This window comes from Acanthopagrus latus, chromosome 7, assembly GCF_904848185.1.
Source record: "Acanthopagrus latus isolate v.2019 chromosome 7, fAcaLat1.1, whole genome shotgun sequence".
Taxonomy (NCBI): Eukaryota; Metazoa; Chordata; class Actinopteri; order Spariformes; family Sparidae; genus Acanthopagrus; species Acanthopagrus latus.
The window spans coordinates 22591756-22609971 of NC_051045.1; the positions used below are offsets into that span (position 1 = coordinate 22591756).

An 18216-nucleotide genomic window follows, 5' to 3' on the forward strand; every position below is an offset into this window, starting at 1 on the left:
TCTAATCCACCTAGAGTACAAGAGGAAGAACTGTTTTTCATAGCCTGGCTGTTCACGTTTGACTTTTTCATCATGAACACTGACTTCTGGATCGAACTGTGATAGTGGGCGAATTCTGCTTTCTGCTTCCAGTTAACAATAATCCTTCAAATGACAGTATTACGTCTGTTATTTGCTTTCATTACGAGGTGGCCACTTTGGACAGAAACCAGTGTAGCAACACTCCAAGAGCACCAAACCCTCTGATCTCAGCTTCCCATAAGGCTTTCGCCACTTGCCAAACAAGCCTTCGTCAGAGCCTCATCTGGGCTGATTTTGTTTTTGCATGTGATCCTACAACCTTAAGTGGCGTTTCTGCAGCCAAACCATGTTGAGTTTTCATAGAAAACCTCTGACTCTTGTTCTCCCAGAGGGAGCTGAATTTTTCTCAGCTCCGCCTGACCGACGGTGGAGGACAGCGGTGGGCAGCCCCACGTGTGAAATGTGGGACTGTGTGGATGGGAGGATGGGTGGGTCTATAAAAAAGCATGGCGGTCTGTCAGTCCGACCTTGTGTGAGGTTTAAAGTACACCTCTAAGTGATTTTTTTTTCTCTTCATCATATTGTACGTAGAGTGGGAAATTCCAAAACTGACACAGGTTACATTTCCCCAGCAGCTGAATAATTACTTTAGTCAGGCTTGTATCTCATCAGATCTTGACGGGATAAGATGAGAACATGCTTTCATGTGTGATGTGCATATAAATGGTAATATCTGAGAATCCCGCATTGAAAGCCGTCCAGCTCCCTCACCACCTCAAGGGACCACAGAAATGATAGTTGCTGAATGTCTGTGGCTTCCCAGCGAAGAGCATCGCGGTGTCCTCATGCTCCCTTTGCTCTCTTCAACCACTCGGCCCCCCCAACACACACACACACACACACACACACACACACACACACACACACACACACACACACACACACACACACACACACACACACACACACATTCTCATCTAATCAAAATCCAAGATTCGTTTAGTTTGATGGAACATCCAGAGTCAGTCCATTTTTAGCCAAATGTATAAAGGGGTTGCACAACACAGCCGGGGTCCAGACCTGCTGAGGGGATTGTGATGTGTCGGTGTGATCTAACAGAAATCGACCTCTCTGCAACATGCAGCAGCCGAGCCGTCGGGGATCGGGGCAGACTTTCTCCTAATGGACTGAATTATTGATGGAGCACTTTTCTTCTGCACCCGCAGACCTTGGCTGTGATTCTGTGGTTTGTTGGGTTTAACAATATATTTACGAGGAGTGTGCAAGAGATTATACTCTGTCTGAAGCAACAAGTTCTGCACATGTTGCTTGCCATGATATCCTGCACAATATATGGGCGAATACAACTGTTGCACTTTTGCCTTTTTTCCACCAGAGGTCAGACTGCTCCTAACTAGCTCTCTCCTGTGTTAGGACAAAGCCTGCAGCTCATCTCAACATGTGCTCCAGGGACCGAAAAGAGTCTTTTGAAAGGATTCCAGTGATCATTAAGAATAATCCAGTGGGATAACATAATTCCTTTCACAGGGTTCCTCGAGCTTGTCATGGATCTCTTGATGGTTTTTAGGGTCCTACAGGCCATTTTAGTGTTCCTAAATAAGGCTCCAGGGTCATTTGAGAGATTTCCAGGGTCAAGACATCTGAGGTTCTTGAAGTAGTTTCCTGTTTTTCTCTGTTTTCCAATGTTCCATCAGTGGGGCTCAAGGGATTTCTGGGGAAACCCTTGTTTCCAGAAGTTACTCACGGGTTCCCTGAGGTCAGTTACATTAATCTTACCAGTCCTTGATGAAGTTTTGGTCTATTTAGAGTTTTTCAGCCTGTTTTCAAGGAGTCCCAGGGGTTCCTGAATTTCTTAATGAGGTTTTAGGGTTTAGGGCGCCTTTTAAAAAAAAACAAAACAAAAAAAACAGAAGGAGGCTTCTCCAGAAACCCGCCATGGACTCCTAGAATCCACTGAAAGAAGCATGGAAGACCATTAATGACCTCAGGTAAGGCAGAATCTGCCCATGCAGGATTCCTCGTGACAAAATCTTGAAATATGGACAGATTATGCATGATCTGTGTTGTTATTCTTGTTTTATTAGTGTGAATTCGTTAGGAGTGGTTAACTGAGGCCTCTCCTTTCTTTAGTTATCTCATTTTCAAACCTCCTTTCTTCGGATCCACTCCCTCTGGAGGATATTTTCGTGGATATGGTGAAGAGAACTACTGAAATTAAGAGTATCCGAGGGGCAAATACAAGGGAAAGTAACCTTAATCTACACAACACACAGCTCTCTCTCACTGAGCACAGATGTCTTTGATGTTGGTGTCAGTGTGCGCTGTTTGCCAACTTTATCTGCACCATCCTCTCCACCAAATAATGCTTCTTTGCCTCCTTTCTCTGGACACTTAGTTGAGGAAAAAGAAAAAAAAAAAGGCTTTAAAAATCATGGAGTGGCTCGGTTGTCATGGCAACAGGATTTTCCCCGACAATAGAGGCAATGGAGCAGGTGGTGTCGGCAAAGTCCTGTTACATTAACCAAGTGTTCGCACCGGAAGGACAAACAGGCACAACAAGGCCCGCGGCGGGAAGTCTTGTGTCCGATTGTGTCGTTACAGGTGTGTGTGCGTGTTTGTGTGCGAGTGTGCACACGTGACAGAGCCAACAGCATCACAGGAGACATGGCATGGTGTTAATATGTGTGTTATCGAGTCTGAGGGTCTGAATTTTACTGAATGTAAATCCCTGAAAATTCGAAATGCGACAGATGAAACATCATATGAGCCATAAATACACCAAAAAAAATAAAAATAAAAAACCACTTAGATTAGATTTTTTTTCTCGTAATGGAGACATTGCCGACCTTTCCACGGGAGGGCAAAAACTGACACGTTACGTGGTACAGGGGCCAGTATTTAACCACCTGTTGTATTGTTGAGATGCAAAATGGCACTAAGTCCCTTAAAGAGCAGCTCCACCAATTTTACACAGTAAGGTGTGTTTACAGGTTTAGGCAGTATGACTATTTATGTGAAAATAGTAGTATAAAGCCTTCTGTGGCTCAAGAAGAAGCTGCATGTAATCTGATAAATTACATAGTGATAGTGATCTCACTCACTCGCTGCATTGCATTGTGGGAATTGTAGGCATTCGGGTTTGAAAAGAAAGACTAGTGCTATGAGTGAAAAAGATGATATCATTAAGAACAATCTTTTGCTTACAGGAGTGCAATGCTACTCCACTGGACTGCATTTCAAGACCCAGTGCCCATGTTAGCCACAATGCAACGGCCAAATTAGAACTAATAGTTAGAATGATTTTTTTTCTTTTTTCAAATGTTTTGGTCAGATAGTGGTTGGTTTCAAGGAAAACATTTTAAATGTAGGTCTTGCAAATGGCATAAAACATACATACAGTTTCGAGCTATCTATTCTAGACAGACAGAGAAAGTCTGAGATCGAAGACTCAAAAAGTACAGCAGGATCGTACCCTGTGTTTAATACTCGTACTTGTATTAGATATACGATGTACAATGATAATATTCACCTATAGTTCCATCATCAAAGCCTCCATTCACAGTGAGAGTCCCCTACAGCAGGATGGAGAAGGAGAATAGAGTGGGAGGAGAACAGAAGAAATAGAGGGAGGGGATTTAAAATCGTCAGCAAACAGGCATTCATGCTTTCTCCCCGATTTTCTCTCTCTCTCTCTCTCTCTGTGTCTCTCTCTCTCTCTCTCCCCCCTCCCCATACTTTGTCTGTGTCGCTCCCTCTCCTCCTATACAGAGAAGTCAGCCAATGCATCAGCTGGCATCTGCACTCTTACTTCCCCCCCCGCCTCAGTTCCTCACTTCTCTCCGCTCCTCTCGTACGTCTGCCTCTTTTTCCTCCCTTCCTCCCTTTCCTTCCTTCCTTTCCTCCCCGCTCCTCATCCTCAAGCCACCATGGTGAACAGATAACCGCCCGGCCATCCTGAGACCATGGGTGCCTGCCTCTGCAAAGGTCACAAAGGTCAGTCCACCTGTTTGTGTGTCTGTCTGTTTGATGGTTTGATCGACCTGCGGGGAGGTGCTGACGGCAGCCGACACACATCCGATGAGCAGAAGTGTGTGAGAAAGTTACATCCCACTTTCGAGGGGTAGCTGCGCGTGCGAGTGATCTGGTAAACACATCCCTGAGGCGTCGATGGCAGGGATGCGGGATAAAACAACCTGAATCACATTCTCATCCTGACAGAAGAGTTCATATGGTGTGAATCCATCAGAAAACTTATTTTCATCTGCTCGTTCTGGATCCGAGTGAATCCGCGGAGATTGCTTTAGAAACCAGACTTTGGGGGCGGGTGGTTGATGAGAGAGATTGCGAGGATCAGTGGAGGACAACAATGGCTTTAGGGCACAACTGCTCCATCCGAAGCTGATATCCAACTTGTCGTGACTTAAATATGTGACTTGGGTTGCAATTTGCCTCTCTCACATTTGCTCTCTGTCAGGTGGAAATCCGGTTTGCTGCGTCTCACAGGCTGCCTGGATAAAGTAACAGTGCCTCAGCTGGCAGCGGGGCCTCTTTTAGGGAGGAGCACGGGTACTAATTTGTGCTGTCAAAATAAAAGATCTCATAAAATTATAAACCGATTTTAGGTTTACCAACTCTCTGTGATACTTCCAAACAACAGTCTGCTTGTTACATTGTCGGAACATGACGTTTGACATTGCGTGTGTGTCCTCACACACGCTTTCCCGCCTGTGTCTGTGATGCAGCCTGACAGTAATTTGTGAAACAAAGTCAGCTATTGTCCCATTTAACAAGGTGGATGGTGGATGGTGGAGGGTGGAGGGTGTTGAGTGCGGCGCTTTCAAGCTGGGAAGAAAGAGGGAAGGCAGATGTGAGGCGCCAGACAAACAGATAAGAGAACAGCAGGAGTGTGTGTGTGTGTGTGTGTGTGTGTGTGTGTGTGTGTGTGTGTGTGTGTGTGTGTGTGAGAGAGAGAGCGAGAGAGAGAGAGAGGCAGGGTGGGATTTAACCCCACAAGGACAGTGCATTTGTTCAGGAACCGTGATGGGTTTCTTGACCTGCTAATAGCGCTTTATAAAGCCAGACACCAGTTACGTGTGTGAGTGTGTGTGTGTGTGTGTGTGTGTCTTATGTAAATAGAAGGGGTATCACCCGCCTCCTGTTGCTTTGGCGTTTCTATAGCGACAGCCAATTGTCTTGACGACGCCCCCCAGGGGAAACCCCAAAGTGTGTGCTGGCAGTCCTGCGTGTATAGTGTGTGTGTGTGCGCGCGTCCACTGACCTTAATTATCCATCGGTCTGAACTGCACTTCATTTCCTCTTGTCATTCACATGAACCTCATCACCATCAATTAGAGAGCAAATGCGCAGAGAGGCTCGGGTTAAATGAGGGTATGAGGATTCACCGCCCTCTCTCTCTCTGTCTCATCCATTATATATAAGCCTTGACCCCTTGCCATGAGAGCCAGCTGGGTTTTGGCTTTATAGACACACACGCACATTAGGCATGAGTCTAACACAAGTGTTGACGTGTGTGTGTGTGATTCCCCTCAGAGCTCCACCATCCCATGACAGTACTGCAGGACCAGACTGAGGAGGGTCAGCCGTCCTCTGCCAAGGCGAGTAAAAAAAAAAAGCCCTCACCTTTGCCTTGTAGGCTTTGGCCTGATATTGACAATGTATTTATGCCTTATTAATTGTATCAGAGTTGTTGGTTTTTTTGTGTGATTTAGGTGATCGTCCCTTTAAGTGTTTGTCTCCGCAGTTCTGCTGATTGAATAAGAGTGAAATCAGCACGATGTCTGATGGAGTGATGTAATGGTCCACATTATGCATACTTTCACGCTTGCAAATTATCCGGAAACTTTTACCACACAGCACGGCTCGGATTTGGCTCGTTATTTAGCTAATTATCCGCCTATGATATGTTCACTGCACGTTGGGATAACTGTGGCCACGTGCAGGAGGAACGGCTCCATATTATGGTTAATATCTCTTTCACACATGACACGTTCAGTCTGCTCCACAGCCAGGCTCCATCACACTCTCAGCTGTCTGGAGTGAAATGTCCTGCAAATGTATACACAACCCAAACACCTGTGTAAATGTCACCAATGTTCGTTTGTGCAAAATCACATATAGGTTGAAACTTCATACGTTTAAGTTTCAACCTACAAGTATCCCTATGTTGCAACTTTATGTTTCTTATGATTAAATTGTATGTTTGCGGTGTTCTGGTGCGTTTTGGCTCTTTGGTGTTAGCAATGGTGTGCGTATGCTCTGGTTAGGTTTAGGCACAGAAACCTCTGGGTTAGGTTTAGTCTTAAAATACCACGACTGGTTGCAACAAACAGCTGGATGCGTCTGAGGTCCTGCTAAAGTTTTTGATGCCACAAGCACAGCAGGGAACTCCCCCTGGGTTACCTTTAAAGTTTTCAGAGGCGCAGTGTCTACAAATCTGAAATGCAGTGGTCCCTCATCCAAAAATACCTGGTGGTGGCACACTGTGTCCTGATCCACCTACTAAACATGAAATGTGAATCTGCCACTGAGTTACAGAGACATTTTTAGTTGAGAATTATTGACTTTTACTAATATAGGAAATGTTTGGAAACGTAAGAATATACAACTGTTTTCCACCCCTACTTCATGAGTACTAACCTACATTTACATCTAACCTTTTTACATGTTTTATTTGCTTACACAAGCTGCTTTTACAGCAAGATAAATGGCCAAACAGTGTCCTGCTTTTATTACTCAAAGATAAATCTCCTAAATCAATGGTAACAGCTATTGTAAAACATTTATTGAGGAATAATTTAGTCTGTTTTTAAATAACAGCAGTTCCTCAGATGGAAGGACCCATGAATTTAAAAGACCTCCTTGGTTTTGCAGTGACCACATGTCTGGCAGCCGAGCAGCAGTGTGTTGATGTGAAAAACAGAAACAGCATACATTTGCCATAAAGTGAACGCTCGGTTTTCCCACTTTGCTCATTTAACATTCAAGTGACTTTTATGCAGAAATTTATCGTCCGTAAAACTTAATTTAGACTGGTTTCCAACCATTTGAATTGAAACCATGTCCCCGTGCACTTATGTGTAATCATATACTTCCTTGTTATCCCATTGTGATTGGAACATATTTGAGAGATCAAGAATACCAAACCAAGTCCAGCACATCTGAAGTGCAGTTCCTTTTTTCCACAGTCTGATTGAAGCTACTTGGGTGTAAATAACATGCGGTTTTGAGTCTAAAACGCCCTACTTTGATTCAGTTCATTCAGTCTGAATGTGCATGCTGCAGGATTTCCATAAATACCGGCTGATATTGTCATTATCACCATTTTTTCCTTGAGAGAAGAAAACAGCAAGTGTGTGGATTCACAGTCATCACAGCCGAGAAGTGATTGCCAGAGGAGGATGTATGCAAATGTGCTTGTGTGTGTGCTTTTGTGTGTGCTGCCTTGCCTGTGTATGCAGTGGGTTTTTTTTTGTTTTTTGTTTTTTTTCGCTTGGAAACCTCATGCTCTGGTGTTTTGCCTGGCTGAAAACGTCATACGACGGGTTACTAGCTCCTGTGTGATGAAAAACCTCTCTTTGGCGTGCGAAACCCCGTGGGAAATATCATAAATGCAGTGTTGACAAGCTAAAATGGAACTATTCTTTTCAGTTCCCGCAGGAATTACAACCTTTTCACCTCCCAGCAGAGATGAAGATGTAATATTCTCCCCTCTCCTTGTTGCACCACATTGTGCAGGATGGCCAGAATCCCTCCAACGGCAGTGTTGCAGATAAAACCAACGACTATGACATCGGCGAGCTGGCCACCTCCTCTCTGATGGGTGAGTCAGGCACACAATCATACAGATACAAACAGGTCCCGGTCACGTCGCGTGTCATTATGAATCTGACGTTTGAGACTAAGAGGAATAAAAAGCAAGCAGGGGTATTGCATTAGTAACCATGGGAGGTTAGCAATGCAATTTCCCTCTTCCTCCGTGCCCTTTCTCCCTCACACATGCGGTAACACCCAGACAGACATGACTTAATGATCAGGTACACACATACTGTATTTCCCTCTCCCACTTGATTTGAAACTCTGCTTTATAGTCTGGCTTCCTCTTCTCTTCATGCCGGTGCCTTCCGACTCTTTTCCCTCCCCATCCTGTGTCTGTCTGCCTCATCTCCACCGCTTCCCTCGTTCTGCGGGAGGTTAATTATCTGCGTTAATGTGTTATGCCTCGCTGAACTTTCCCAGTGAAATGCTCCTCCGCGACCCTGACGGTATAATTATGAATATGTTAGACAAACATAGACATTCAAGGCAGACGGGTGAGAGGCTGACACCTGCTTCGGGAGTGACACAGTCAGTCCGGTGGGGGAAAAAAAAATAAAAAAGGGTCTTGAGCATTGCCTGAGACTTAATCACGTGTCAGTCATCACTTAATATTGGCGAGGCACGTTCTGTACAGTCGGGCAGTCACAAAGTGAAGCTGACAACCCAACTGCTCAAATCAGATTACACTGTGCACGCTCAAATATTGCTGTTCAAATGTAATTATCTTCAGAGGAATACCATGACATTATTGCAGACTTTTATTCTTCTTGTACGATGCTGTTTAATAGTTTCTGCGTCAGGCTGATGTGTTTTTTTTTTTTTTTTGGCTAAAAGCCCTGACGCACCTAAAAAAACTGAAAAGCTTCATCAAATTCAACAAATGCAAACGTGTTGGACAGAACAAATGAATAAATGACAGCTTTGTGACTTCACATACAAACCATCTTCTGGGGACAATGACTGTGCTCACTGCATTTCATGACTGTTAGACAAAAATAGGATATATTACAGTTGGTCAATTGTGTTCATCATCTGGAGCCTCTAATAATAATGTTAATATTGAGATGCAACCTCTTCTAGTTAATGCAGGACTGGTCATGCAGTCGTTTTCTTTCACTTGTAAGTGCATGTGGTTGTTACGATGGTGTTCGGTGCATGTTGGTTTCGATCAGCTACGAAACTGACAAAAGTCTTCGTCCACACACAACTCAGCTCTGTTATGACAATGGAATCACGGGGGGAACATCATAAAAGCGAGGTGTGTCTCTTGGGCGACTTTATAAAACACATCGCTGTATGCTATAAAAGAAGTTGCCACCCCACACTTCTCTCTCTCCTCGAGGTTGATGACCAGGGGTGTAGCCATCATTTCAGAAGTGAGGGGGACAAATTGTTCAGAGGTCTATTGAGTGATTCAGTATCCTCTCACATTCAATTGCACCTCTCCTTAGTGGCTAAAGAACCACATAAGCACAAACAGCACAGCACCAGGGGACTGACTTCAGGTCCTTATAATTATATACTGTCAAAATATGTAGTTAAAATCTGACAGTAATATTTCAAGCTGTCAGTATGTGCTTTACCTGCTATAATGGAGCTGGATTTAAGACAAATATGATAAAATAGCATTTTATATTTAGCCTATAAATGAATGAGTAAGTAGTGAATGAGTGAATGTAATGGCTGTATAATAATGACACTTGGATTGCTTCTCCATTACCCTCGCCTTCACAGTGCTATTTTGCCTGCCACAGCATATAAAATCTTCCAGGGAGAATGAAAGCTGACTCCTTTAGAAAGCCAGTGAATGAGCAAACTCACGCTTTGTGCCATAGGCTGTAGACTCTTGTTTAATGGTGTTGTCTAAAGGATGCATCACCTGCCTCTGCACATCAATAAGAATAAACACGGAAAATAAATTGTATCTTTTGGAAAATGTCAACCATAAAAATCCTGCATTGTGCTTTAAAATAACAAAGCCCTGAATTCAGCTCCTACGGGTTTTATAACACCTCGTGTTTGTTCATCTGTCTGTGTTAGTTCATCCGCTCTGTTTCCTCACAACATACAGCAGGGAGTCACGCTTCACATAATGCAATATACGTCTATTTTTATGAAGTGATGGGTTCCTCGCTGACTCTGGTTACCTCATTAAACATGTAACTCTGTGTTTACTGTGGCAACACCATAAACAAATCGCAGAAATCCAATCATTTCTCGCAGCGACCGAGTACACTCAGGTAACGCGTTGACAAGCTTGTTGGTTCAGAAATGACTCAGTCATAGTCATCACCAGCCTTACCGGATTTTTTCACATGTCAGTTTTTCAACTAAACTTTGTTTAATAAATATGAAAACATTTTAGCAAGGCTGGCTTTAAAGCCATGTGGCTGTCACAAATGTCTGAAGCTTTTATTTTCTGGGGGGGGTTGATTCAACTTCACACTTGAACCATTGCTGGCATCAGTTCAGTTTAATTGCAAAAAAACAAAATAAGCCACCAAATACGAGCAGCATGGAGAAACTGTTTATACTCAACTGTTTAAACTGCACTAAAAGGAAAAAACTGATGAAATATCAGCACAGAATTTGAGTATATAAAAAATATAAATAATTGTCAAAAGGAACATCATAAACAAACAGTAGAGCGGTAGAGTTGGGTAAAATCCACATTTGTACCAATTTGCACCTTTTTTTCAGCACTTTAATAAATAGATATAATGTTACTAACTTTCAATACAAGCATTAATAACAACCAGTAAAAGGCAGCAAGCTGTTCCAACATCTAGTCTGCCTGATCCAAAGAACACAAAAACCAGCATTTCTTTCACGTTGTTGTTGTCATTACAGCTATACTTGGATACAGTCGTATTTCCTTGTAAGCAGAATGCAATTCCTGTACTTTTGGTTTCATACAAAGGTTTCATATATAATAAAAAAAACCTCAAATACTGTTTTAGTATACTAAACATTATGTTAGCAAGGGAATTTCCGATGCAGCCAGGGGCTGAGTTTTTGCTGACATTGCTAAGCTAACGTCAATCAAATCAGTGAAAAAAGCCGAGTTACCTCTAGCTCCTTCTCCAACTAGCTGATTAATGACATCTAGATGCTGATTAAGTTTCTGATGTCTAATCATTTATTGACGAGGATTTGTTACATCGGTTGTCAGTTGTGCTAACGTAATTCAGTCAGAACCCTTTAAAGTAGGCTGAAAACTACACTTCAAAATGGCATCAGTAAGCAGTAGGCCTACCAGCTAACGGGTTTCCATAGAACCCCTACTTTAAAGCTGAGATAATAAATGATTCATCTGAGTAATGGATCATATATATGTTTGATGTCATATAGAGCAGATCCCACAGTGAATTTTAACTCTTCAACTCTTAAATTCCTTTAAGATCTAGGGAGTATTTATGCTGTTTTTCCACGAGCATGTTTGGCGATGCTGAGTTAAAGGGAGTCGCTCAGGTTTTCCATCACCAGTTATACTACGCCGTGTTGAGTCGAGCCACGCCAGGCCACGCCCACGTCACGCCCACAATGGAACTCCTCCAGAGAGGGGCCAATCCGTGACCACCCCGCCTCCAAGCGGGCCGCGGCGACATCTCCGAACTGTGGCAAACCCGGAACAAGCACAACCTCAAACTCCCCCAAAACAATTTTGTGTTGTGAATCGAATACTCAGATTATGTCTGTGCAGGACACCTGAGAAAAAGGCATTTGCTCAAATTCAGCGTGTTCAGCTCTCAGTTTCTCTCATCCTATTTCATTTTCTAGGTCATCAAATGCTGACTCGTTGGGTTGGTGGCTCAGGTCCACCAGTAACCTAATGGCATCACACAGATGATGCAAATCAGTTATTTTTTATATTACTTTCATGATTTAGAAAAGAGACCCAACAGAAGAGCCCCATCAGACCTGCATAAAAACATGTCAGTCACACACAGTCAGTAGCTCCAGACAGCACAGTGTGTTTCAGCCTCATCATGAGCTGTCACTGTCTTTAATTCTGTGACGGTAATCTAATCAAATTAGGTCCTTTTCACACCTCAGTAAGGACCGCAAGCCCAAAATATCCAAATTGAAAAAAACAAATGGGATTTTCCTGCTGTTTGCAAATAACTCAAATAGATGCAAACATAGCTTCCTCCCCACCGACAGTGAGCCAGAACAGAGCCTCCTAACAGAGTCGTCACAGTGTGAACGGAGGGTGAGGCGGCAGTGGGTGTTGCAGTGCACAACACATCAAGAGTCTCTGGGTGTGGAGCCCAAATGAAAATAACATGTCGTGATGTTTTTCCCGGTTTCAATTAGCGCAGGCTGCTATCTCTCCTGGCTCCCATCTATAATTGAACTGTATCCATTTCTACACTTCTGCTCCTTGTTCGTCTCATCTCTTGGCTCATGCAGAATTTGTCTTGACATTGTTCTGCCTTTTGTCTTTAACCTTTCCTACTTGTTCCCTCGTCTTTTCCCCCTTTCCCTTTTCTGTCCAATTACATCTCTTTAATTGACCTGTTCTGCGATATGACCTCAGTTTGCTGTCAATTTTACCTCAGCTTTTTTATTTCCCTGGACCTTTCCTCCTCTGTCTCATGTTATTAAAATAAATGATGGATTCTTTGTAGTTTTGCCGAGCAATTGTGCGGGTTATGAATAACATATTATTGCAGAGGTGCAGAGTCAGGAGTAAGAGAGCTGTGGATCTGAGCCTCGGATTTAAGTCAGAATAAAGTCACAATGATGAGGACTGACTTTACAGCTGTGAGACATATAATGGAGCTTATAGACTATGATGTTTCAGTGAATTGTGCTAAGCAAGCAAAAAATAAATGTAATTCGCATGTGTGTAATCCATCTGCGCTGCTACAATGGAAAAGCATTTTATTTTCAACCTTCAATCTTTGACAACAGCCGTCTTTGAACTCATCTCACAGTGCAATGTAGGCATACTGTTTCAGAGCCACAGCCAAAGATATCACCACATTTCTTTCACGTCGGTCACCTTGTGTCCCAGACAGAAGGTCACACGGTGTACACTGACCTCCAAAACTCCAAATATGCGTTCAGACAAAATGCGATCGCTGTGCCGTCGCTAGCTTTTACAGCCGAATAGCGCGGTGCCCATTCAAAACATGCTGTTCGGCACAGGTTATCTGGTAATGTGAAGGATTTACAGATCCAGTCTTAAGCTCCTTGACTTGCTCTGGAGTCACTGTTTGATACTTATGATTGAAGATCCGTATGAAAACATCAGTGCTTTCTGGGCCAGAACAAAACAACCAATAAGCCAAGCAGTAATAAATGTTGTAGCCCTGAGGCTAATCTCACTCCAGCACTGAACAATAAAAACCGGTATTCACCACGTCTCCCCTCACTTATCAAGTCTTGTTTTACCTTCTGCTTTTGTTTGTTTCTAACAGTCCACTTTGCATATGTCTGCTTCCCCATGTGATCACGTGATGTGGTGCATCGCTCCCTCTTCATCTGTGGAGTGCCATGTGCCATGATGTTATCATTTTGCAAAGTGTGCGTGTTTATGATCAGGGAGTTGTATTCACTTTGGATGGAAGTTTAATTGTAATTGGTAGAAATCATAAAAAAAATGTATAAAAAAACATTCCTTTGTTTTAAATCAAGTTACAAGATGATTTTTCTTACAGTTTCTACCCAAGCTACTCTAGCTTTAAAGTGGGCTGTGAAAGTGCCAGTAATGAACGGCAATTTTGTACAGTTCTCTCGAAAATCACCCTGGGTACCGTTGCACCTCATTTCCAATCTTCTTCAATTTGTTTTCTATGGAGCTCGACATCATAAGGCAGAAGCATAAATGCCTCTTTCATGCTTCAGGCTATGCTAATCTGGAGTAAATTCTCACCCTCAGAGACTGACTAGATGTAGAGTTTTGTCTCAGGTATAACCCTCTCAAGTCTCCCCTCTGGGTATGTGTCTTTCTCCCTGCTCGCCCATTGACGTGGCAATTATTCTTGTTCCTCTTCTGTACTATCACCTATACAGCACTGATCATTTGACCTTTTCCTCGAATGATCTTCCTTCCTCTGCTAGCACACTTACTGCAGGCTATCTCATCTTCGCAGCCCGGCTACCTTTTATCTAATCCACGTTATCAAGATGTATTTCTCTTTCTCCCTCCCCTATTAAGGTCTGGTGGCCACGATTAAGGAGCATATCACCAAGCCAACGGCGATGGCCCAGGGGCGCGTTGCTCACCTGATTGAGTGGAAGGGCTGGGGTGGAGGCGGCGAGGCCAGGGGAGGTTGGAACGGGACCCGGGGTAAGGGAGGCGGAGGCTGGGGGGGGATAGGGGCCGAGCTGCAGGAGGACGAACAGTTCTACTCCCAAATGACGGACGAGATCAAAGAAGCTCGCTTCGCTGCAGGTGAGACAGAAGGTAGAATTTATTTTGAGGAAAAAAAAAAAACATGCTGTGGTCAGTGGAGATGAAGTGACGGCCAGAACCCTCTGGGCTTTGTTTCTGTTCGACTGGCTCCAGCAGAGGGAGTGTCGACAGGAATCAATAGCCCTTATCACATCCCACGACAATGACCCAAATCAAGTGCACTTATTCGATTTCCCTTTGTTTGAGACTGCGGCAGACACGGCGAAAAAACAACAGCTCCCACCAAGCATGACATAAAGTGTGTGTGTGTGCTTTTTGTTTCGCAGGCGTAGCGGAGCAGTTTGCCCTGGCTGAGGCAGCCATGAATGTGTGGTCCATGAACGACAGCTTCGATCAGCCCTCCACCAGCTTACAAGGTTTGATCACGAGAGACGAACGCGTCACAAATGCATTTCCTGCTGCAACGCACACTTTGCAAACGCTTTGTTGGACTACGAGTGAACTAAAAGATTGAAACTATAATGCAGTCAAGCATTACTCTCTGTCTTGGTTGGGCTGATTATGATCTCCAAGTCTTTTCTTTAATGAAGGTGATTTTTGGAGACAAATGAGATGTGACAGATAACAGAATTAATTCCTGTTTCACAAAATGATGGATTTCATACATGATAAGCACATTTATAATAAAACACAATATTATAATACAGTCTTACAACTGAATTCTAGTCAAGTTGGAGCCAGTTTAATAAATGGACTATTTGAACTCCAACACTATCACCTCTGGCATCAGACAGTTGCTGTCCAGAAAGCAGCCCACTGGTTTTTCAGTCTTGGCCCCCTGACCTGCATGTTTAAGGCCTTGACCACACTAATGTGCCCCTCTGTTAAAAGAAAAAAAAATACATCTGTCCATACGACCTTTGTCTGACAAAATATTCCTGTACACACAGGAACGCTAAAACAATTCCAAACGCTGAAACAGGCATGCCGGGCCAGTAGGTGGTGATAAAGTCTACCTCACCGAAGAGCATACTGAGCATGTGCAGGGAACCTTTTCCCCGATAGTGACTTCAAATCTGTTAAACTACTAAAAAGGATCTGCAGCAGTAGCTCATTATTCCTTTCTCTACATGTATTTCGCACATACTTCGTCACCTTTGTTTCAACCCCTTTCTGGTACACCGCCTAAGGTGCCAGCGAGAAAATGAAACCAAAAGGGTGATTCACTCATGTGGAGGTGTGACATCGTTGTTTACCCGAACGCTCCATCTTACACGTACGCATGGATACGCAGGAAAGAGAGTTTTGCATTTGTTTCTGTGTGGACGAGAGGCAAAAATGTCCAGGGGACATGTTTGATTTTGCAAAACATCCAATATTAGTGTGGACAAGGCCGCAGACGTCTCCCTGCTCCGACACACCTGATTCAAACAATCAGCTTGTCGCCGAGCTCTGCTGGACCCGCTCATTGAAATCAGGTGTAAAATGGCAACACAGCCAATCATCATGCTGAGGTTTCTCACGTTGTGTTAGTTTCCCACGGTTTGCGTCTCACCCCGCACGAGGTCAGCACAGCAGTGCAGCTGATTTTTATTTGATAAAATGGCCACCATACAGAAGAGATAACAACAGGTAACATGTCATTCCCTCCCATCACACCCTCAGCTCTTTACTGTAGCAACGTTTAATGGTCTCCAGTCAATACAGGTCCATCCTGACTGTACAGTTGTAGTTTTGACACCCTACTTATATGAATGTATTTGTGTAACAAAATAAATGCCTTTTTATATATAGTATATTACATTCCTAGCTGTGAGGGAAATTCCATGTATTTCATTACTTCAATACATCTTTGCACATATGCTTCTTGTGGATTAACAAGCACTTTCACACAGAAATAATGGAGCTTTCACGTGAGATTTACAGTCACAGGTGAGCTCGGCTAAAAGCTACGCAGCGTGCAGCAGCTGGTTCACAGTAATCTCACCTTTTTTTTTTTTGATCCAGTTCACCCTCTGACGCACCAGACTCAGATGTCGCTGTCTTTGTGTAGTTCAAATAATTTTTTTGACTGATAATGTTATTATCCATCCTCAGCTGCACAAAGCCAATTCTTGTCTCAGTTCCTGCTGGATGGCGGAAGTGTCAGCGTGCCCCAGCACCTGTACAACATCCACGCACAGACTTATGGCACCAACAGAGTGGCCCTGGTCCCTCAGCCGATGGTGGACTCCATCTCAACGACGTCCAACGCTCAGCAGGACCGACGCCATCACCTTGCGGATGGAAGCACAGCGACTGCAGAGGCGGCTGTCCGTCACGTAGACAGCAGCTCGCTATCAGAGGACGACGTTTTTTACAACTAGGCTTAACGGGAAAACTTATCTTGATGGCAATCTTTGGAACGAGCCTCACTGAGAGGACTTGAGCCTCAACTACCAGCAATGACTGAAACCAAAGGCAGACGTGTGTGATGTCTTGAGATGGCGCCTCTGATGGCTTGTCTGGAAAGGTCTACGGTCTGCTCTTCGGATACAAAGACTCCAAATTGTATTTTGTCCCTGGTTGAGGCATATAGTTTTGTGAATGTACAGAGCTCCCCCCATTACATTTATCTATTTTTATTCAGTGTAAATGAAACTCTTTCATATCATGTGTAGAACTGAACTGTGAAGAGTCAAATGACACCAGTGTAAATATCTTGTTATAAAACATCAGTCTTAATACACGTGCTGAAGAACTTTGTCCCGTTCTATTTCTGACCCCGTCTTCTTTGACATTATGCAGTCGGCCTCGAATAAGAAAACACCGTGAAGGAAAATGAAAAGTGTGTCTTTGTTGAGATTCCTAATCTGAATCCGGAGAGAAGAAGAAGAAGTCGGTTGCAAAGAACCAATTATCTGTCAGAGTCTCATCCACGATTCGCTTTTATTCGCACTTTTCTTGTTGGAGCGACGGGTGCAGCGAGGCGATGCAGAGAAGAGACGAAGGCAGAGAAACAGAACGGTAGAAGGGCACAGAACCCGCCAGCGTACGCGTGGTTGCTGTTATTTTCTACATCCGTGTCTGTCAGCTGTGTGTTTGAGATTGAGGGCTGGTTGGAGGTGTCGGTGTTACCTGTCACGGTGTTGTTTTAGCGCTGGTTTCCTCGGTGTGACTGAAAACAGAACAACAGGCTGTGTACGGTCGGCGGCCAGATGGTTTGAGGTCGGATTAGTCGTACAGCACAACAAGGGCTGCAAAGCTCTGCCCCGCGAAGAAACTGTGACTCAGTAGAAAACTGACAGAACACAGTATCAGATCGGACAGTTACCATCTGACAAGCTGCAAGTTACTGTTGTGTCTCGTTGCTCTAAAGTTTCGAGGCTGCAGAGTAATACAGTGTTTGAAGATGACAAGAAACAGGAAATCAGGGACCAGGAACCAAAGAATCTCTAATATATATATATATATATATATATATATATATATATATATATATATTTTTTTTTTTAGTCGAAATTAAATTTTACTTTGAGAATGAGTGTGACTTATCCAGGAACTCCTTAAAGAATTATTCCATCTTATCAAAAAACTCAACTTTTATTCTCCTTTCTTAGTCACCGTGTTCTAAGATTTCAGCACTTACTTTGGTGACTGATGTTATAATAACTTATATCTTTTTAGACAAAGAAGCCTCGTGTATACTTAATTCTTTCCCTGCAATGTCTCGTGGCGGTATCACACTAGACCTCTGTGGAAAAGAGGGAGCTGAGAAAGACTTTCAATTTTGCAGTCAATCTAACACTTGTGGTCACAAGCTCTGGGTAGAGACTGGAAGAATGAGATTGTAGATTCAAACGGTTCAGACTGAAGAGCCTGGACATCCAGAGCAGTCTCCTTCACAGTGGAAAGAGCCAGCTGAAGTGTTCCAGGCTGATGAGGATGTCTACTGGGTGTCTCCTTTCGGAGGTTTTCTGGGCACATCCAAATGG

At 43.6% G+C, this 18216-nt stretch overlaps 1 protein-coding gene across 3 annotated transcripts; it reads left to right on the top strand.

The window, feature by feature from the left end:
• The first annotated feature begins 1911 nt into the window (after positions 1-1911).
• Positions 1912-17204, top strand: fam131c (family with sequence similarity 131 member C). 3 transcript variants are annotated; one of them, XM_037104613.1, is made up of 7 exons: positions 1912-2030; positions 3811-4035; positions 5593-5657; positions 7798-7882; positions 14045-14281; positions 14569-14658; positions 16340-17204. In XM_037104613.1, exons 2-7 carry the CDS (start codon positions 4005-4007, stop codon positions 16606-16608), a joined length of 777 nt encoding a protein of 258 aa, XP_036960508.1. In that variant the 5' UTR covers positions 1912-2030; positions 3811-4004; the 3' UTR covers positions 16609-17204. The 3 variants fall into 3 exon arrangements, with proteins under 3 accessions (XP_036960508.1, XP_036960510.1, XP_036960511.1); XM_037104615.1 differs by lacking the exon at positions 1912-2030 and adding an exon at positions 2480-2643; XM_037104616.1 differs by lacking the exon at positions 1912-2030 and having other exon boundaries at positions 3775-4035.
• Positions 17205-18216: the final 1012 nt, after the last annotated feature.

Bases quoted from the DNA above. Each gene is read 5' to 3' on its own strand.
- fam131c (XM_037104613.1), top strand. From the start codon at position 4,005: ATGGGTGCCTGCCTCTGCAAAGGTCACAAAG. The intron at 5,658-7,797 runs GCGAGTAAAAAA...CACATTGTGCAG, and splicing joins GTCAGCCGTCCTCTGCCAAG to GATGGCCAGAATCCCTCCAA. The intron at 14,659-16,339 runs GTTTGATCACGA...ATCCATCCTCAG, and splicing joins GCCCTCCACCAGCTTACAAG to CTGCACAAAGCCAATTCTTG.